The sequence below is a fragment of the Brassica napus genome, chromosome C1 (assembly GCF_020379485.1).
Source record: "Brassica napus cultivar Da-Ae chromosome C1, Da-Ae, whole genome shotgun sequence".
NCBI lineage: Eukaryota > Viridiplantae > Streptophyta > Magnoliopsida > Brassicales > Brassicaceae > Brassica > Brassica napus.
The window spans coordinates 27,230,377-27,252,366 of NC_063444.1; the positions used below are offsets into that span (position 1 = coordinate 27,230,377).

Here is a 21,990-nt window from a genome sequence, read left to right on the forward strand (position 1 = left end):
TCTTACAATTTCTATATAAAAAAAAAAAACTTAAACTTTAGAGAACTTTTGATATGCTAAAGAGAAAAAAATAGAAGACTATGAAGTATTTATATGCAAAGAAAAAAAAAGTAATTGTTAAAAAAAAAAAAAGGAAAGACAAGCATGCATTGGTTACTTGTGTTCGATCAGCCCCTCTTTTCCTCTTACATGCAGAACATTTATTTTATCACATAAGTTATCTTGCATACAAGTTTCATTATTTTTTAATATATATGTTATGTATTATTTATCTTGATTGGCAAAAAATACAGAGCAATCTGCATATCATTTCTGTCTGCATTTATACTGTATTTATCATGCATCCCATTCAAACTCTAAATCACTTTATTAATAAAAGTTACATTAAATGAACTTAAAAAAAAAAAAGAGTTGCATAAAGAAGTTCTCATGAAAAGAATATATTTATATGGACCGTTTTACCTTTATCTTAGATTAATAGTATGCATTAATACCATTATTTAGTTTTCAACCGTATTCCAATCTGGCAAAATATGTTTTGAACATAAATTTGAATATGTTGTAAGAAAAAGGAATTAATGTGTTAAATTGTATAATACTTTATGTAAATTCATTTGTAATGAGAGGTGTGTGTTTGTGTTTTGGTTTGGCCTGACCAATGTTAGGTTGGGTCGATTTTGGTTTGAGAATCAACTGGTGTATGTTTGTGTTTTGTTACGGTTAAGGTTATGAAATTTCAACATATAATTATTTGTGCTTTATTTTAATTATATTTGAATTTTATTTTATTTTAATTAAGTTTAAAATACGTCAGCGGTTTGTGTGTAATTCAATGATCTGTGTTAATATCATTATTGCGTTACCATCCAAATTTTCACACTACATGTCATTAATAGAAAAATGTTGAAATGTATATTGGTTCTTGGAATTATTATTTTATTTCACTTTGATAGGTAGAGAAAAGAAAAAGTCCACTCTTTATAGGTAACGAAAATTCCAACCATGTATGGCGGAGACGAAAGTCAAACAAAAACACTCTTAACCATCGATCTTTTATTACGGGATGTCATTGACTTATAGTAGCAACTTGCTCGATAAAAATTATTAACTCAACGAAAATAACATTTTTACAAGGAACACTTCATATTTTAAGAAATCAAACTAGAAATTAAGAGAGGTACCAGAGCTTATTAGATTGGGTTTCTCTGTTTCTGTTAGAGCCTTTTCATCATATTTGACATTGTTCTTTCCAAATAAGAAAATAGAAGGGTAGCTTTGTCCTTTGTAACATAAATTTCTGAGACATTCTTATATGAAATTTATCACAACTAAAAGGTTCTTAAAACTGTTACTTAACAATTACACTTTATTCTTGTATGATATTCTCTTCTCTTCATAATATATATACGACGTCTTAAAATGTTTTTGGTGTTTCAAAATGTAAATTATTTTGATATTTTTAAATTAATCTTATTGAAAACTTTTCAACCGAATTTATTTTAATAATATTTTTACAGAAATGCAACTTTATTAATCTTTGTGCTTTTAAGCATACCGTCATATATTATAAAACGGAGGATGTGATTTTTTGTGTTTTGTGATGTCAAATGTATATGCTCGATCTAGTTTTCAAAACCAACGGATGAAGTTGTAAGCCGGGGCAAATTTTCAAATTTTCAAAGAGAAACTGCGTTTTAAAATCATCTCCAAAGTGCACAAAAAAAAAAAAAATCATCTCCAAGAGATAGTTGATGATCTGTTGTCGGATTGTCGTGAGTTCTTGGTGTAAAGTTTGATATGAATGTTAAAGTGTGTTAGTTGTCAAACAAAACTGTGTTTTAAATCGCCGCTTAAAGTACGGCAAGTTTCACGTAATTATCAACGTGAGGTTGTTCAGCCAAAAAGGTGGCGATGCTTATCGTGGTTTCTGATAGGCGTACTTAACCTTAATTGATAATTAATTTGACTTATATACTATAATAGTACCTAAAGTCGTCTTTACTACTATTTAATAAAACCGTACAGATCAGAGTTCTTTTTATTTATTTTTTGTTCTATGCTTTGTTTCTCCTGACGTGGAGTATGTACGGGCCTCTGACTCTGATCCTCATCATTCAACACATCTGAAATGAATACGTATCATCTACGCCTCTTTTTTCTTGCCAGCTACAAATCTGTACATATGTCGATGGTTCTTTTTCGTTACTTAATACTTTTAAAATTGATTTGAATATTTATCAAACTGATTTTATGTTAACCATTGTTTATGTTAATCGTTTGTTTGCGTAAGATCTTTGCCATTAGTTTCTTAGAATTGGGGACATATTTTTTTACAATGCTAGATTAATTGTATTATGAAGTCTTATAGGTAAAAGATTTTACACAATAAAAACTAGAAAGTGATACAATAGTAGGATCTAAAGTAAACAACACATTTATTTGCGTATGAGTGACTGAAATGTTTTATATAAAAGCTATATCTTTACTTTAGAATAATTTAATTTAAAAATAATCTTCACACTTTTTATTGCACCAACAAAAATCACTCATACAATAAAAGATTTTATATTACTACATTGATAATAGTAGAGTTAAAGAAATTATTGTATTAAAAGTCAATTAATAAAATTCCATACTACCATTTGAAGTAATTCCAATAAAAATTATTGCGACCAAATTACGTTGTGGTAATCTAGTGGTTTCTACTGATGAGAAATCTCTTTGTTATTCTAAAACATAGGAACAATTCTCTTCCAATGCAAATTGCTAGGTTCTCATGTGGCCAGTTGGCGTGAATTTCTAATTCTCACGTAAATCAATCGGGTTTTATCTGTCACTAGTGGATAAAGAATATTAGTCGGTTGAATTTTGGTCCACCAAATACTCTCGGTCAGGGTTCTAAAAATCGGGGGCCTAGGCAGCAACTCGGTCCTATCCGAAACGATTTTCTTAAAATCCAATTTATACCGATTTATATGATTCAAATTGGTTTAATCTGTTCTAAATCGGTTAAAATCGATCTAAAATTGTCTATATATGTTAAATAAAACAATAATATTATTACAAATCTACAAATCTGTCTATTTTCTTCTGTTTTGTATATCTAATTTTGATAATTCATCACAATAATTTTATAATTAAACTTAAAAACTAAAATATGTTATACAAATGTATAAAATATATAAAATAAATCAACAATTTGCTAACGCCTAGGCCTCGTCTAGGCCCCGAATAATCCGCCTAGTCGTTAGTCTTCTATAAAGCGCCTAGTTACCGCCAAGCGATTTTTAGAACATTGCTCTCGGTTAAGAAAAAAAAATATTGCGACCATCCCACCAACAATACAATGGAGCAATAGTAAAAAATAATTGAATAGTGAAAAAAAGACGCCAAACTTATCAAGTGGGCTATGCTCATGTTCTCTTTAAATCGAACACTCTCATTAGTTCAATTATATTTTAAAGTATAGATCAGTTTGTGATAAATATTAAACAAAAAGAAACAAGAAACTTAATAATAGCTCATGTGTTTCTAAAAGTAATACAGTATACATATACAACTTGCGAAAAAGAAATATTTTTTTCAAATTTTAAAGGAAAATCAATTTCGTGACTCGACTAAATGGGATAATACACAAAAGACAAATTGAAATCAATATTTTATAGTTTATACAACCGACCGTACGATTTGAGAGGCCTTTAGTTAACATCAAGTCTCAAACATTTGTATTATATTCTTTTTTTTTTTTTTTTTTTTTTTTTTTTTGAATATATGTTAAATTTACTCAAAAAGAAAAATACACATTGTTTGCATCAAGTGCTACATAATTCTTATGACGAGAAAGATTCTAAAAAAACAGCTCCATTGTTAGCGTGTGGCAAGCCAATCGCTTAAGCTTGCAGCATAAGTAAAGTCCCCCAGCTGCCTAAAAGATAAACATTTGTTCCTGATTTGCCTGTCCAGCATCTTTACTAATGCTTGAACTGAGATCGGAGTTGCCCCGTGCCGTCTATCGTTTCTCTCACGCCATAGAGTATGTATGGTGATCTGAAACGCATATCGTGTAAGAAAGGTGGTGATCATACCAAGACTGTTGTCAAGCGTGAGCTCCAACACTTCTGTCCATAGTGTTGTGTATCGAGTACGCAGCAAACCTCTCATCAGCTGAGACCAGACAGCAGCCGAGTAAGTGCAAGAGAAAAATATATGATCCCTAGTTTCAAACTGGTTACAGAAGATACATGCCGAGCTAACTCCTGCATTCCACTGAAGCATACGGTCTCCTGTTGAGAGCCGGTTGTGTAGAGCAAGCCATGTGAAGAATGCAAACTTTGGAGTATGATGTTTGAACCAGAGACCTTTGCACCATTCAACTGTGGTTCCTTCCTGATGGAGTAGATTCCATGTATTTTTTGTAGTAAAGACAGACTTGTATGTATCAGAAGAACTCTTCCAGATAGAGTAGTCAGCCGCATTTGTTAGATTACTCCTCTGATGCTCCAGAACAGCCTCAATACTATTGAAAATCTCACTGCGATGATTTCGCCGGCGTCGTTGCAGAGCCGAAGAGACAGTCGCAGTCAAGCGGATACCCATGTCAATACAACCTCGGGCCCCCGTGAGATCAAATAGACATCCTAGTGAAGACCAGGAGTCAAACCAGAAAGATGTTTGATTACCATCACCTACCTTCTTGCGATGAAATTTTTTTGCAATGTCTCTGTATTTTAAAAGCTTCCGCCACATCCATGAACCTGCAGAAGTTGTGTTTTTCACTGTCCAGAAAGTGTCTCTTTTAAGCAAGTATGTATGTATCCATTTGCTCCACAAAGAAGGTTGAGCAGAGAGTAATCTCCACACCAGTTTCAGACAGAGCACCTTGTTCATTTCCTTGAGTGATCTAAGGCCCAGACCTCCTTCTTTCCTTGGTAAGCACACAACTTCTGCCTCAGACAGAGCAAGTATGTATGTATTCATTTGTATTATATTCACCATTATGAGATTCATAAAAGTTAACAATATCCAGCTAGAAAAGTTCCATGCATTAGGAAGACTCATCATGGTTTGTACGTTGGCTACGCGTATGCAAAATGGACGCTAAGCCCGCGGTGAAAATGACACGTTATTCTACATTATTTTATTCAACTCGTATGTAGAAAGAACTAGAGTCGAACCCGCACGTCCGCATATATACATTTGTATAAAAAAATAATCTTTAAAATATAAAATATTTTTACTTATGTACAAAAATATTTTTCTAAGAAATTCTATATATATTAAAATTTATTTTATGAATTGTACTAATCATATATTCACCATTTATTTTATTTATTTATTTAAAAATGTAACATCATATTAATAATTTACTTTTAAACATTAGTTTTGTATGAATTATTACAATTTTTTTATTTATTAGGTTTGTATTTGAAATATTCTATGTGACTAAATTAAATTAGCTGATATTATATTTTGAAAATATATTTTATTTAATGTATTATATTTTAGTTTTGTGTTTTGTTTTTACTATAAAATCTGGCGTAGATTGAATAAGGTAAAAAAAAAAATTGTTGCACAATATAAACGTATTTGGCTTTTAAAACAATTTGTTCCAGTTAATTTTATTGTTTAGATTTATATTATTTTTTTTGGGATTTGTCAAATATGACTCAAAACTTGATTTTAAATACAAAATTATACTCAAAATTGAATAAAATGCAAAATTAGCCTAAAAACCTTGTGAAATTACAATCAGCCCCTTGTGACCAAACAAAAAACATAATTCATTTTTACGAATATAGCCCGGAAAAGTCGTTTGAGTCTTTTGAGATACTGTAAGTCATCTAGACGACTTCCAGAGAAGTCTTCTGGTGTAGTTAATCTTAAAAATAATTTTTTAATTTAAAAAAAAAATATTTTGACAAGTGAAAAATTAAAATAATGTAATTATAAACAATTTGAAGTAATATAAATTAAGATATAATAAAATTGAATAGTTTTCAACATAGATGAGTGAAAGTAGTTAATCATGATATTCATTGGCTTAGGGTTTGACAACATATGTTGTAGTATTGTATGTATTCTTAGGTTTAGGTTTTTGGAAAGCTTAAATGTTATTTTGAAAAATTAAAATTTTACATATATGTGTTTATTTATCTGTATAGTAAACATTTTTTAAGTTTAATTTGATTTTATGAAGTGTTTAGTTAGTTAATTTAGTTTAGGGGTTATGTTTAGGGTCTAGACGACTAACAGGTAAGTCGTCCGACGATTGGAAGACTTCTCTGAAAGTCTTCTAACTCCCACTAAAAATATTTTAGTTTCCCGCTAAAAATATTGAAGTCTTCTGGGCGACTTACAAGTAAGTCTTCTGAATCAAAAATATTTAACCTTATTGAAAATTTTGTCTCCATATATAAAGAAAAATTTACACATTATCTCTCCTCCTCTCAAATGAATGCAACAAAAATGGTATGTTCCTCATTCTAAAACTCTCCAACCTCTCTCTAACCTCGTTGAACTTATAAACACCAAACTTTATATCAATTTATTGTTTTTGTCTCATGTCTTTCTCACTAGTTAATCTTGTTTTGCAGGTTTTTCATCACATGGTTCTCATCTTCCACTCATTTAAAGGTAGATCTATTAATTTTAGATATGTATTTTTGTGTGTTCTATAAAGGTAGATCTATCTAATGTTCCACCCATTTTCTCTGTTTTTAAGCCATTTGAACGTTTTTGGATATGCAGGTTTTTCAGATCTGGATTTGGATATGCAGGTTTTTCAGATCTGGAAAACTTCTGGGACGACTTATCTGTTAGCCGTCTAATATAATGCGCTAGGAGAATTCCAGGACAACTTACCTGGAAGTCTTTTGACGGAGTCTTCTCACATGTCTCCCTTTCATAACAGATCTGAGCGTTTTGGTAAGTTCTTATGTCTGATTTTTCTTCATTTGGTAACTTCATGTTGCATAAAGTTCTTTCCTTTTTTCGAAACTAAAACTATCCAAACCTATTCTAATCTTTTTTACTTGAAAACACCAAACTTTATATGAATTTTTTATTTTTGTCTCATGTCTTTCTCACCAATCTATCTTTTTGTTGCATGTTTTTAATCAGATGGTTCTCATCTTCCACTTGGATATGTACTTTGTGTGTTCTATAAAAGTATATCTATATACTCTTCCATTCATTTTCTATGTTTTTAAGCCATTTGAACATTTTTTGATATGCAGGTTTTTTAAATCTGGAACAGACTTTGGAAGATTTATGGGAAGTCTTCTCGGAAGTCTTCTAAAATATAATACGCTAGAAGATTTACAGGAAGTCTTATTTAGAAGACTTCCGAGAAGACTTCCCATAAGTCTTCCAAAGTCTTCTAAAATATAATGTGCTAGAAGACTTTAATAAAACATCATTGATGCATATAACAATAATGATACTTAAATCATTGATACAACATATTAAGAATCATTTTAACCATTCCACTCACTCATAGCAAAAAACATCATTGATGCATATAACAATAATGATACTTAAGTCATTGATACAACATTTTAAGAAACAAGTATTTTATCCACTCATAGAAATAATCATCATTGGTGCATACTTAAGAGACGGAAACAAACATTAGCAACTAGTCAAAACATATCACAATTTTTACAAGTTTGTGTTGAAAAACTTAGTCAAATTTAGTAAAATTAAGGCAAAAAACATATTTTGAAAATATGAGTTTTACATATCTTGAAGTTACTTAATACTCTTAAAAATACAAGTTATTCAAAAACTAGCGTAGAAGACTTCCATGGAAATCTTCTCGGATCAGTTAGAAACTTTAATAAACATGAATGTTAATAATCTCATTAATATCACGAATTAAGTTATAAATTTCATTCAGTAGCTAAAATATTGATTAATAGACATGAATTAACAAGAAAATGCTAAAAATTCTTTATAGTTTTAGAGAAAATGAAAGTTTATTAAACATTGACGCAGACGACTTCCACGGAGGTCGTCTGGCAGACTTCTAGGAAGTCGTCCATTTAGGTTAGTTTTGCAATTGATTTTCAACCTAGATGACTTACATGGAAGTCGTCCATCTTTGTTTGTTAAAAAAAAAAACTCTAGACGACTTACATGTAAGTCGTCTAGGGAAAACAAGTTAGTTTTGAATTTGACCGGATTGTGTCAGAAATTTTTTTTTTCCTGGACGACTTACACGAAAGTAGTCCAATAGAAAATTAAAAAATCAATATTTTGTTATACCTAGACGACTTCCATGTAAGTCGTCTCAGGTTAGTTTTCCAATTGAAAAAATAAAACAAAAAAAGTTATTTTTTTCTAGACGACTTAAACAGAAGTCATCCGTCCGACGACTTACATGGAAGTCGTCCAAGATAAGCAAGGTTTGACCAGAATCTAGGAATAAAATCATGGACGACTTTAATGTAAGTCGTCGGGTGGACGACTTCTGTGTAAGTCGTCTAGAAAAAAATATTTTTTTTGTTTTATTTTTCAATTGCAAAACTAACCTGAGACGACTTCCATGTAAGTCGTCAAGGTATAACAAAATACTGACTTTTTAATTTTCTACGGGACGACTTATTCTACTGGACGACTTATTACATGTAAGTCGTTAAGGGAAAGTCAAATTTTTGGCACAATCCGGTCAAATGCAAAACTAACACGTTTACCCTAGACGACTTACATGGAAGTCGTCTCAAATTTTTTCTTTTAACAAACAAAGATGGACGATATCCATGTAAGTCGTCTATAAAAACAAATTTAAAAGTCAATTGCAAAACTAACCTCAGTATTGACCAGAAGACTTCTATGTAAGTCGTCTACAGCTAAGTCGTATGGACGAACAAATCTGGAAAAAAAAAACTGATTTCATAGTTTCAACCAGTGAGATAACTTGTTTAGCACACATAAATCTTCTCCAAGCACCCAAAATCTCAAACAAAAGTGACCCGCCAAGAATCGTAAGCTTCAATGGCTCTATGAACCATAAAATTTTTAGAATCAAAATCTTGGTTTTTTTTTGATGAATATGGAGAGAAAGTGAAATAGATGTTGATTTTAGTTCATAAGAATTGGAAAAAAAGAGTGTAAATCGATTTTTAGATGTATTAAGAGCTTCAAATTAGTTGTTCAAGGTGGTTGATGTATTGATGGCAATGTCAATATTGTGAATACTTGAGGAAGATGGAGGTGGTAGAGTAAAATATGCATTTTCGAAAGAAAAAAAAGTGTGTTCGGCCGGATCGGTCGCTCAAGACCTTTGGTCTCTACCCGAATCAAATATGCAGTATTTACAGACAAAAGTATTCGGTTATTGGGGAAAAATCAAATCACCGTCAATACCTCGGTGTAGGCCCGGGATAATCCTTTATTCCATAGTCCTGGGGCTCGACTGAAAGGAGAGGTGAATGAGTTACCAGCTACAGAAACAACATTTTCGTGAATAATCTGAACTTTGGGAGTGAAAGAAGCCAGTCAAAATTAAAAAAAAAAACATGGGTTAGTTTTGTGTTTGACTTCAATTTTTGAATCATATTTGGGAAAAACTTTTATTTTTTATTAGAAAAATATCATATATGAATAAATTTAAGATATTTTGTTAAATTTTAATATTAGACTTTTTTTATGGTATATGATTCTAAATTAATAGATTAGATTCTATAGTTTTTTTATATACAGCGGGTTACAATGGTAAATTGAATTTGTATAATGTTTTGATAGATATTTTGTAATATGTATGGTACAAGTTATTAATGAAACGTACTGACATAATTAAATAAACAAAATTATATAGAACACGTAATTTGCAGTATACATATGCAGATATGCTTTAATACTAATAGAATATTCTCATCTCCGTGTGAACTACATAAAAGTTTCTGAGGCAATAAACTCCAAACAAACTAAAATAATAAAAGATTCTGAGGCAATAAACTCCAAACAAACTAAAATAATAAAAGACTAATTATTCAAACTCCACAAACCAATACGGCAATACCCATCACGTCCATATGACCGTATGAGATCTCCAATTCCTCTATAAATACTTTGCAGCTTCTCTTTCCCAACTTACACCGAAAACAAGAGAAACCAATAAAGGCCACAAAAGAAGAAAGAATCTTTGTTTTAATTTCTCCCATTTTCTTAGAACAAAACATCAATGGCTCCCAACCATTCTAATGAAAACGGCTCTATAGGGAGCTCCTTGCATGGAGTCACGGCAAGGGAACAAATCTTCTCCTTCTCCGTTGAAGATGCCCCTTGGTCTCAAGCCATCCGATCAGATGATCCGACGGCTAAGTTTGCCTTGCCAGTTGACTCAGAACATAGAGCAAAAGTGTTCAAACCACTCTCATTCGCCAAACCACACATGCGAGCCTTCCATTTAGGATGGATCTCTTTCTTCACCTGCTTCATCTCCACCTTCGCGGCCGCACCTCTGGTCCCTGTCATCCGTGACAACCTTGACTTGACCAAAACTGATATAGGAAACGCTGGAGTCGCATCCGTCTCTGGCGCCATTTTCTCAAGACTCGCTATGGGTGCTGTATGTGACCTTCTAGGTGCACGTTACGGCACTGCTTTTTCTCTCATGCTCTCAGCTCCAGCTGTTTTCTCGATGTCTTTCGTAGCTGATGCTGGAAGCTACTTAGCCGTGCGGTTCATGATTGGTTTTTGCTTAGCGACATTCGTGTCATGCCAATACTGGACTAGCGTTATGTTCACTGGAAAAATTATTGGGCTCGTCAACGGATGTGCTGGAGGGTGGGGAGATATGGGAGGTGGCGTGACTCAGCTACTCATGCCAATGGTCTTCCACGTCATCAAACTCACCGGAGCCACTCCTTTCACGGCGTGGAGGTTCGCCTTCTTCATCCCCGGATTTCTTCAGATCATTATGGGCATTCTAGTCCTCACTCTCGGCCAAGATCTCCCCGACGGTAACCTCAGTACCCTCCAGAAGAGTGGTCAAGTTTCCAAAGACAAGTTCTCCAAGGTAATTACAACAAACTACATGTATAATATAATAATTAATATTTAAGATATTCGATTTTAATGACATTATTCCTTGTTATGATATTTATTTTATAGGTTTTCTGGTTCGCTGTGAAGAACTATAGAACATGGATCTTGTTCGTTCTTTACGGATTCTCTATGGGAGTTGAATTGACGATCAACAACGTTATATCTGGATACTTCTACGATAGGTTTAACCTAACGCTTCACACAGCCGGTATAGTAGCAGCCAGCTTTGGTATGGCAAACTTCTTCGCACGTCCCTTCGGTGGTTACGCCTCAGATGTAGCTGCACGACTTTTCGGCATGAGAGGACGGTTATGGACCTTGTGGATCTTACAAACCGTTGGAGCTCTATTCTGTATCTGGCTCGGTCGTGCTAGTTCACTCCCTATAGCTATATTAGCCATGATGCTCTTTTCCGTTGGCACACAAGCCGCCTGCGGAGCCCTCTTCGGCGTTGCACCTTTTGTTTCACGCCGTTCTCTTGGCCTTATCTCTGGATTAACCGGCGCTGGAGGAAATTTCGGGTCGGGAGTTACTCAACTTGTTTTCTTCTCCTCATCAAGGTTTAGTACAGCCGAAGGACTATCGTTGATGGGTGTTATGGCGGTCGTGTGTACCATTCCGGTTGCATTTATCCATTTTCCGCAGTGGGGAAGCATGTTCTTGAGGCCATCACAACACGAAGAGAGATCAAAGGAGGAGCACTATTATGGAGGGGAATGGACAGAGGAAGAAAAGAGCTTAGGACTACACGAGGGAAGCATTAAATTCGCTGAAAACAGCCGGTCAGAGAGAGGCCGGAAGGCAGTGTTGGCTGATATTCCAACACCGGAGACTGGAAGTCCGGCTCATGTCTAGGGAAGGATAATCACGTTAAGTCTTTTTTTTTTCCACATAAATAACCGTCAAAGTTAGCTTTATGTTTTCTTGTTTTGTGTTTACTATTCCGAGAGATGTACCGAGTAAGATCCTGACTTGATAAGTGAGGTTCAGTGAGCCCGGCGCTCTATGTTTTATATGAAAAAGCCATGTCTTTTTAAAAGTCGTACAAAAGTCAAATTTGTTGTTCAACCAATATATCAAGTACGGAAAAAGAGACGCAACTAGTCATAACTTAAAAGAGTCTACATGAAGAAACCATTATTCCTCGGGGAGAGTCGTAGAGATAGATATAAAGAAAGACGAAAGACGAAAGACGAAAGACAAGGCAATTGACTTTAGTACTCTTTACGTCTCAGAAACATATGGCATTAACCGTATCTGGAAAGAGTAAGAAGAAACTAAACTAATATGCAATGTGAAGAACTTAAATTTAGAGAGTTTTCAAACAAACATTACAAGAAAGCTATGCTATGAGAGTTTTATCTGTGAAAGGCGCTAGAAGCTTATCTTTCCACTTCCACCACACGTTATACAAGATCGTGTTGATGAACATTTAGTGCAGTAGCTCCATTTCTTTGGAAGCCTAAGAAAAAATGTAATTTTGTTGAGAATCAATGAAAAAAAAACAAAAGAAAGATCAACGAAGAGAGTTTAACTATTATTACCCGGCTGTATATCGGGTGGCCATGTTCTTTGAAGCAAGTCTTGCTTTCTCAGCATTTTCATCAGATAGTTTCTTCAAGACAAACCCTTCACCTTTGCACTCAGAACAGATTCCTGAACCGCCACAAACTTCACATTCTTTCATAGAAGCCTACAATTCGATTTAGATATGAGTTTCTTAGTTTCATGTGTCATAATACAAAAAGAAAAAAAAGCAAAAGACCTCGGCTTCTTCGGAGGCTTTGGTACTTCTCCGAACAAGAAGAGTGGCTGCAGTGCCAACAACCGTGGCTGCAATCGCTACAGAAACAGCTGTTTCAACTAAAGCAGGAATGGCTGTTGATGAGGATGATGACCTCCTTTTAGGCCTTTGATGTGAGGAACTTTTCATATCAAAGAACGAGACTGAGTTTAATAACCTCACATCTTTCACACCTACCACAAAACAAAATAAAATGAATAATGAGAAACATAGTACATGTACGATTCCTGCGAATTTTACAGAACTGCATCAGGAAAGAAATTAAGCTTACTAGAAACAGGGGAGGGACATGAAAAAGATCGCAGCTTGAAACAGAGCTCCATCTCAACTGAGATGTTTTAGATTTTTTTCATCTAGTCACTTGGATTCTTGTTTATTCTCCCAAGTTCAGAAACATTATCTTTTTCTTTTATCTGTCTCATTCAACGGCTGAAAATCTTAATTCAAATAACCAATACTGAAGTTTAATCGAAGGTAAACAGAGTCAAACAAAAACTCTTAACCGATCAATTTGACTGTAAATAGTCCTTTCTACGGCGAATTAGGATTGTAATTAAAGCAGCAATCATTTATTACTAGACCAACTCAACCTTGGTAAAATGTTTCATTTTTCACTTTTTATTTTATTTTGATACTTTATTTCTTACATTAAAATGAAACAATGAATATTATTACTTTAAATTTGATGATATACTGTTCACATCTTCAAATTTTTAGAGATGAATTTTATTTTTTGAACTTTTACTTGTTCTTATGAATTTTATTCTTGAACTTTTACTTATTCTTACTTTTTGATAAAATAAATTATAATAGTTAATATAACTCGATTCATTTATAATATTTAATTATTATTTTGTCTAATTATAATACTAAATATAGTAAAACAATATTTAAAATAAAATATAAATCATGTAACTACTATTTAAAATGAAATACATGATTAATAACAACAAACTAAATATAAAAACTTAATACAACATAAAATAATATAGTAAAACACTTTTGGATCCATTAAGATCATTAAAATGTTGCCAACATGAAGTTGATGTGTGAAGAGGTTGTTGAGCTTGCTGCAACACAAAATAAGCTGCATTGTTTCGTCACTGCTGATGGCTGAAAGTTGGCCCTCCGATTTGCAATGATTCACGCCCTAGAACTCGGTTTCACCCATGTCTAGTATCAGAATTCTCATTGGAAAAGACTATTGGCTAAGGCGACGGCGACGTCGACGGCGATTAGGGTTTACCAAGGCGATGTCTCCCGTTTCAGCGGAAGCCGAGAATACTCCCGATTCTCGTCCTCCCACATCTCAATCAACTCCGGGGTCCTCGTCCTCTCCAGCTGCGGGGTCTCCATGGGCAAGCAAGCAAGAGATTGCCGAAGCTCCGGTGGGTGAAGCGATAGAAGGGATTGTTTCAATGGAGATTCCGGTGGCGATTCTCTCTGATCCTAACCCACTCTGGCGATGCTATGTAGTAGGGCATTTCATTGGAGATGCGCCGCACGTTGGATCTATCCATGCTATGGTCAATCGTATTTGGACGCAAGCGAAAGGAAGTCCTCGTATTGATGTTCAGTTCATTGAGAAGAACACAGTGCTCTTCAGGATTGAGAACGCTCAGACGCGTAGCCGAGTGCTCCACCGAAAGTACTGGCACATTGCTGACATTCCATTGGTGGTGAATGATTGGTCTCCGGAAACTGCCTCTGCTCTGCCAGACCTATCAGCAATGCCAATGTGGATTGATTTAAGAGGAGTTCCTAGCAACCTTTTTTAATTAAAAGGCTTGCGATGTTTATCTCGAGCAGATGGAAAATTTGTGAAGTTGCATCCCAATACAGAGAGGTGTACCAGGCTCGGTGTGGCAAAGGGTTCTAGTGGAGGTAAATTTGCATAAGGCCCTTACGGAGAAGATAAGTTTTCTGGATAACTCAGGTAACGACGTCTCAGTGGAGGTAGTCTATCCTTGGCTGCCATCGAAATGCAATGTTTGTCTCGCTTGGGGTCACAAGGGTGTGGAGTGCAAATCTGCAAAAGTCACGATCTTGAATAAGAATGATGATGAGAAGAAGAGTGATGAAGACAGTGTGGGAAACAGTCTGGTAGTAGCGAGTGGTGAGAAAGAGAAGAATCTGAATGTGGTTAATGAATTGCTAAAGGAACTTGAGGAGTTTCCAATTCCACTACCACAGATTGGGGAAGGTAGTGAAGAGAGGGTTGCAGAGGTACGGACGATGGGACTATCGTTAGTGGAGCAGACGACCAATGAGTGTGGTATTGAAGCTTTTGTGTTTGAAGGGGAACAACAGGGGTGGTCACATGTGAATGGGAGGCCTCCCATCCCAAGATTTAAACATGGAGTAGGTTCAGAGACGAATGATAAGGAGGAAGGTGATGCAATCATTATATCTCCCTCCAGATTTAATGTTCTTGCGATCACGGAAGAAGAGGGTGTAGGAGAAGAAAATGCAGAAATAGAAGAGGGGGAGGTTGTTTCAGAAGATGAAACTACAGTGGCACCGTTGAAAGGTACTAAGAAGGTAACCAAACAAGCGGGCACAGCTACGTCCAAGCATGGGAGAAGGAAAGTGATGAACACTAGGGATTTAAAGCTCATGAAGGCGCAATTAGAAGAAAACTTCCGTAAGGAAGCTATGACGTCATTTTTCACATAAAATATGTGTGGTTTCAACATGTCACGCAAACATAGAGCAGTAAAAAGTTGGGTTCAGGTAGAGAAGCCTTTGTTTGGATGTTTTTTGGAAACTAGAGTTAAGCAGGAGAATCATGAGAAGTGTTTGAAAGCAGCTTTGCCGAGATGGAAAGCTATTACTAATTACGAGTATCACAGACTGGGGCGAGTTTGGTTTTGCTGGTCTGATAGAGTGGTTGTTACTAGGATGCATATGAGCTCTCAGGTCACCACCTGTGCTATTCAGATACCTGAAACAGGGGAGCAATTTATCTGTTCTGCTGTGTATGCTTCAAATACAGAGAGTGAAAGGAGACTGTTATGGGAGGATATGAGGAACACACGAGCTGCTTACAGCCATTTGAATATGCTGTGGATCTTGTTGGGGGAATTTAATGTTACCTTGGCATCTGGGGAGCACTCGAGAGCACAAGATTATTTGGCTAACCAGTCGGGTATGAGCCAGTTTCAAGAGGTGGTTCAGGATTGCAATCTTACAGATCTGGCCTACGTTGGAGCTTTGTTCACTTGGTGGAATAAAAGAGAAGAAGATTCTATTGGAAAGAAGTTGGATAGGGCTCTTATTAATGGAGATTGGCTACGTTGTTTCCCTCAATCGTATGCTAAATTCGAGGCTGGAGGGATCTCTGATCATGCAAGGTGTGTGGTGTATCTCTCAGGAACCCAGGAGGAGATGAGGAAACTATTTCGTTTTTTCAATTACCTGGCTGAGCATGAGGAGTTTCTCCCTACGGTGGCGAAGGTCTGGACAAGTACGAACGAGCTATACCATTCGAGAGCCTCTTTGGGATTATTCCAAAAGAAGTTGAAGCTCCTGAAGTTTGAAATGAGAGCCATGAACAGAGTACATTATGGTGATCTCCCTGGTCGCACGAAGCAAGCCTATGAAGTACTGTGTGTTTGCCAAAATCAGGTTCTTCAAGACCCGAATCCCATCACCTTTGCAGCAGCTGCAGTAGCCTCTGATAGATGGAACAAGCTGGCTAGAATTGAGGAGAAATTCTACTGGCAAAAGTCTTGTATTAGATGGCTGTATGTAGGGGATAATAATACACCTTTTTTCCACAGAGTTGTGCAATCTCGAGCAGCTCAAAATGCAATTAGAGTGCTTATTTCTTCAACTGGACAGACTCTCACCTCTTCTACTGATATCAAGCAGGAGGCAGTGTTGCATTTTCAACGGTTTCTCCAAGCGCAAGACACGGGAGGCGAGGACGCAAATATGCCAATTATCTACGACCTTCTAAGTTATCGTTGCTCTACCCCTACAGCCGCTCAGATGGTCGCTCCTGTCTCAGCAGCAGAGATTCAAGCAGCTTTACACTCTCTACCTAATGATAAGGTCTCAGGTCCAGACGGGTATACTAAGGAATTCTACGTGGCAGCTTGGCCAGTTATAGGAAAGGATTTTGTTACAGCTGTCCAATCTTTCTTCTTATACGGGTTCCTCCCAACAGCTGTGAATGCAACAATCCTATCCCTCATCCCCAAATCAGAAAATACTCAGACAATGAAAGATTATCGACTCATCGCTTGCTGTAATCTTCTCTATAAGGTCATATCCAAAGTGCTTGCCAATTGCCTCAAGATACTCCTGCCTGGAGCTATTGAAGCGAATCAGTGTGCATTTATTAAAGGAAGACTGCTGTTGGAGAACGTCTTGCTGGCCTCAGAGCTGGTGAATGTATACCATAAGAAGACCAACTCAAACAGATGTGCTATCAAGTTTGATATCTCCAAAGCCTTTGATACTGTCAAGTGGTCCTTCATCTCTTCAGTACTAAGGGTAATGGGTTTGCCAGCTCAGTTCATCCATTGGATCATGGTATGTATCTCTACGGCGTCTTTCTCTGTTTCAGTCAATGGAAGCCTTGAAGGGTTTTTCTCCAGTGCCAAAGGTATCAGACAGGGATGTTCGTTATCTCCTTATCTGTACGTGATACTAAATAATGCTCTTTCAAAGCTTCTCAACCGGGCTGCTTCAGAAGGACGTTTTGGTTACCACCCGCAGTGCAGAGCTATCCAGTTAACTCATTTAAGTTTTGGTGATGACATCTTAGTGTTTACGGACGATACTGGTTATTTCCTGAGAGGTGTTGTGGAGACTATGGACGGGTTTGCAGAGCTGTCAGGTTTGCACATCAATGCTTCGAAATCTTCGTTATATGCGTCTGGAACTGATCTGGTGGGTCTGTATGATGAAGCTACACGGCAGGGAATTAATGTGGGAATGCTACCAGTCAGGTATCTAAGTCTTCCTCTTACAACCAAAGCACTCACAAAACCAGACTATCCTTTGATAGACAAGATCAGAAACATGATGCTGTCTTGGACGAATAAAAGTCTCTCCTTTGCAGGCAGGCTGCAACTAATCAAGTCTGTGATATCTAGCGTTTTCAACTTCTGGAGCTCTGCATTTGTTCTCCCTATGGGTGATATATTGTGTGTTTTGGCACATTATATGTACGTCTTAATAATAGTTTTCAAGGTTTTATCGAGTCTTTTTAGTCTATTTGAGTCATTACAGGTCTTGAGTTGCATTGAATGAAAGATAGACCAGCTGAAGGGAAAGAAGAGAAAAAGAGTGTGAAATGGAGTCTTTCGCGCAGAACAGCCGACCGGAGCAGCCTGAGTGCCTGCTCCAGCGGCAGAGATAAAAAAAAAAGGAAGTTTCCAAATATTTCGGGATTTGCCCTAGATTTCCTATTTCATTCCTATAGCCGCCTGTGGCTCCTATATATATAGTCTCCTATTTATTACTTTAGACCTACCTTAGTTCTTACGCAAGAAAGACTTAAGAGAGCTTGTGTTTTCGGCGATTTGCTACTTGTAAGGGAGACGGCTCCATCTGTTAGGGGATTTTTATGTAGGATCTTTGTGAGTACCACAGAACGATGGATAAGCTGGTAGTATGTATGTGTTTGTAAGTATTTCGTGGGGATTTTAGGTTAATAATAAAGAGAAAGACTTGAGAAGATGCATTATTGAGTAAACAAGCCGGAACTACAATGATTGGTGTGTAAACCCTAGTTCTAGCCGCCTAACTCTAATCTCTAAGTCTTGAGGAGTCGATCCTTTGCTTTTGGGACTTAGGAGCCCTTATATAGTCGCCTTGAAGTCGGTTTGATTTAGGTTGAACTCTTCCATATTCGGAAATATGGAAGGTTCTCCTTATCGGAAATCTTCCATTTCTCGGAAGAGAGGTCGGTCCCTGGGACTGGTCCCAGGGTTCCTTTTAACAGGGACCTGGAGCGTTCCTGTATCGGGGACCTATAGCGTTCCTGTATCGGGGACCCGGGGTCTGGGTCCTGCCTTGAGGCTGGAGGAAATGATACCGGGGTATTTTTCCCTAACATTTTGCCCCTTATTGCTCGATTTTGTCATCAAACTCGGGGAATAACCTGTGCACTCAAGTCAACCGGGGTTGCTCATTCTCAGCGGGCTCCCCTTAGGCAGGACTCCGCTTCATCGGTCTCGCTATCCTGGATTCCACTCAAGCCGGAGCTTATTCTAAACCCAGGCAAGGATCGTTTCCACCTTACTTAGTCGGAGCTTGATAGTAGCGTCTTGAATTTTCTGGAGACGATGAGGCTGGGGAGAGTTCTTGTTGGAGAGAACCAGAGTCTTTTAAGCTGGGATCCTTTGAACCGGAAAAAGGCGGGAGCGTGATTTGAGTAGCGTTTTCCCTTCCTGGATCGGATTTCCTTCATTCTAGGCCGGTCACCCTTTGTTAACGATTCTCTAGGAGATTTGGAAATATTCGAATTCTTTTCTCCGTCTTCAAAAAAGAAAGAGTTGGGCGTATATTTAGGATGCACGGCGCTTCTCACCAGATCATCCCTGATTTGAGAAAGATGAATTCTGTTTACCCTCTCTTTCGGCCTCGCTCGTAGGTGGTCGCGTAAGGCCTCGTCGCTTATTTACTGACCCCTTTTCCTCACCTGCTACTTCTCACGGAGAGGTCCCCGAGGCTGATAACGAGACGATCCTGATGGCACCCTTGAAGCAACGTTGCTCTTATGTTCTTGATGACGGCCCATGCTCTGAGATCCATGAGGAGGATCTGATGGCTATCCGGAGGAAATATGCGATTCATTCTTTGGTACAGATGAGGAGTCCCTCTGCGTTTGACGCACTGCTGACGGGGGACCGAATGAGATGGCCGTCTTTGAGGCATACTTGGTGGCAGGTTTTCGGGGGATCATTCCATCACTCGTGGCGGAGATATCATCGTTCTTTGGTTTCTGCCCTTCTCAGCTTACTCCCTTATCCTGGAGGACTCTAATGTCGATCCAAGTACTTGGGGAGCTCTATGGCATTGGCATCGGGATACATGAGGTTCTGTACTCCTACTACTTTGCCCCGCTGGCGATCATGCCCGGATTCTATCATCTTCAACCCCGCAACGGCACCCCTTTGGTCGAGGAGCCTTCGAGAGGTACCAAGGGTAACTACCCTTTCGGGAATAACTGGAACAGCCGATACGCGTTTATGAAGATTCAGGAACCTTTCTTTTACCCTACGTTCTGGCGTACCGTCGGTAAGTCTGGTCTTCTGTACTTCATTCTCCTCCGGTTGTTGATTTGCCGATGATTAGGTTTTGATTTCAGATGTAGCTCGTCCGGTGTCCTTCCTTGGGGAAGCAATGGCGAAAACCGTAGAGTACCATTTCTGGTGAGTAAGGAAGTCTTGCGCCACAGCCGTCTTTGGGGTAAGTTCTTGCTTCTTACTCCTTGCTTGGTAGGATTTCGTCTTCTTACTCTTTCTATCTTTCAGGGAATATTGCGAGACTCCCTACTTCGGTTCTTTACGACGAGTATCAACAGGCTGGGAAGAAGGCGCTTTCTACACTCCTCCACCTCGTTTGGCTAGAGCGTCACCGCCGACTGCTAGGATTAGACCAGATTCAGTCGGGACTCCGACTGGAGGGGTTCCGCTAATGGGCATTCGGCAGAGGCTGCTCGCCGAGCTGTTCCTTCTCCGTAACCGGGTGCGAGATATGGCGGTTCTGCTTGACTTATTGATTCGGCAGGTGAGAGCTTCGGCTAGATGGGAGCTTATGAAGGAGTGGTTGGAAGGAAGAACGGAGCATTGGGATCCCGAGGAAGAATATCGTCAGCATCTGCTTTGGTCTGAGGGATTGGGTCGCCGTCCTGGAGGGTTTTTTCCAATCAGCCTGAGGTCTGTTCGCGGAGTCTCGAGTCTCCGCTGGTCCGCCTTTCTAAATGTTTTATTGCTTTTTGTCGAACCTGCTTTTCTCTGAATAATGGCTTCTTGTTGCCTTTCTTGATTCTCTTTGGAACAATGATTTCTCGTAATGAATTCCATTTCTCTGCAAGCTTTGTTTCTTGTTTTCGTGAGTTCGGGATTCCGAGATTGAAATCTTAGCTCTGACGATATAGGGTTCGGAGGTCCTTCTGGGGACCCTGAGGTCGTTGGCCTATAGGCTATATAGATCATTTATAGATTTTGGTTCTCGGGCTTTGAGGCCGTTTTAGGAAATTCTATACTTAGGATCCTGGGATCACAGTTGGGCCCGGGGTTATAAAGAACCTGGAGGTTTACCTTTTCCAGGACCTGAAAAAAATCATTTCAGGGCCCGGAGACTACTTGGGGACCCGAAGGTTTTCAATAACCCGGGGGTTTTGAATTATTAGTTTAAGGGACCGTATTCTGCCTGCCTAGGTGAGGCCGCTACCAATACCTGTTGGGATTTCGCATTTTGCCGCTCGGGAGCTGGCCACTATCGAGTTCCCGTGCTGCATGTTGCTTCTTCAGGAAGCCACTGTCAGACTTAGAGGGTGCTGGTATGGGTGAAAACCCAAGTGTCAGGCTTACACTGCTTTCCACGTCTGGAGAAGCAGGATTTAGTTTGCTCCATGTATATAACAGTACTTTTGCAATGGATATATACCATGTGTTCCCTGTATCACGTAGCTCATAGCGTTTTAATACAAGTACTTTTTACATTGGTACTCTGGGGACCCCGATGCGCCTTAGGCTGCACAGGGTTTTTAGGTAGTTTTGACAGCATACTCAGGCTTGTGCATCCCATTCCTGCTTTATGTCTCATACCCGTTTTGTGGTTGTACCACTTTTTCATTGAGGGTTGGCCAGGATCGGAGGTCGTTTGGACCTGATCCAGCTCGTTTTCCCCTTTAAGTATTATGATATTCCTACTATTCTTTTATAGTCGAAACTATTTTATTGCATAAGCGTTGTCCGGAGACGTTTCAGCGTACATAGGAGTAGGAAAACATAATGCTTAAATAATAAGTAATAAAAATCATGGTCCATAGACCGTACAAGACATCAGCTTGCGAGGTACCCCGGTGGTTAGGCCATGTTTTACCTTTGTTATGTAGCCCGTAGGCTCTGTTTCGCTATTTGGATGAGTGACCCTGCTGGAGGATTCCTCTTTCT

At 37.9% G+C, this 21,990-nt stretch overlaps 2 protein-coding genes across 2 annotated transcripts; one reads left to right on the forward strand and one right to left on the reverse strand.

The window, feature by feature from the left end:
- The first annotated feature begins 10,079 nt into the window (after window positions 1–10,079).
- Window positions 10,080–12,088, forward strand: LOC106381913 (high affinity nitrate transporter 2.6). The gene is made up of 2 exons (XM_013821850.3): window positions 10,080–11,020; window positions 11,116–12,088. Exons 1-2 carry the CDS (start codon window positions 10,184–10,186, stop codon window positions 11,902–11,904), a joined length of 1,626 nt encoding a protein of 541 aa, XP_013677304.1. The 5' UTR covers window positions 10,080–10,183; the 3' UTR covers window positions 11,905–12,088.
- A 42-nt stretch (window positions 12,089–12,130) lies between these two features.
- Window positions 12,131–13,271, reverse strand: BNAC01G24150D. Its single transcript, XM_013821851.3, has 4 exons — window positions 13,125–13,271; window positions 12,815–13,026; window positions 12,594–12,742; window positions 12,131–12,511 (listed from the first exon to the last, which is right to left on the reverse strand). Exons 1-4 carry the CDS (start codon window positions 13,174–13,176, stop codon window positions 12,424–12,426), a joined length of 501 nt encoding a protein of 166 aa, XP_013677305.1. The 5' UTR covers window positions 13,177–13,271; the 3' UTR covers window positions 12,131–12,423.
- Between the last annotated feature and the right edge of the window lie 8,719 nt (window positions 13,272–21,990).

Excerpts from the sequence above, each read along its gene's own strand:
- LOC106381913 (XM_013821850.3), top strand. The coding sequence starts at position 10,184 with ATGGCTCCCAACCATTCTAATGAAAACGGCTCTATAGGGAGCTCCTTG. Across the intron at positions 11,021-11,115 it reads CCAAAGACAAGTTCTCCAAG|GTTTTCTGGTTCGCTGTGAA; the intron begins GTAATTACAACA and ends TTTATTTTATAG.
- BNAC01G24150D (XM_013821851.3), bottom strand. The coding sequence starts at position 13,176 with ATGGAGCTCTGTTTCAAGCTGCGATCTTTTTCATGTCCCTCCCCTGTT. Across the intron at positions 13,027-13,124 it reads ATGTCCCTCCCCTGTTTCTA|GTGTGAAAGATGTGAGGTTA; the intron begins GTAAGCTTAATT and ends GTTTTGTGGTAG. Across the intron at positions 12,512-12,593 it reads GCCACCCGATATACAGCCGG|GCTTCCAAAGAAATGGAGCT; the intron begins GTAATAATAGTT and ends ATTTTTTCTTAG.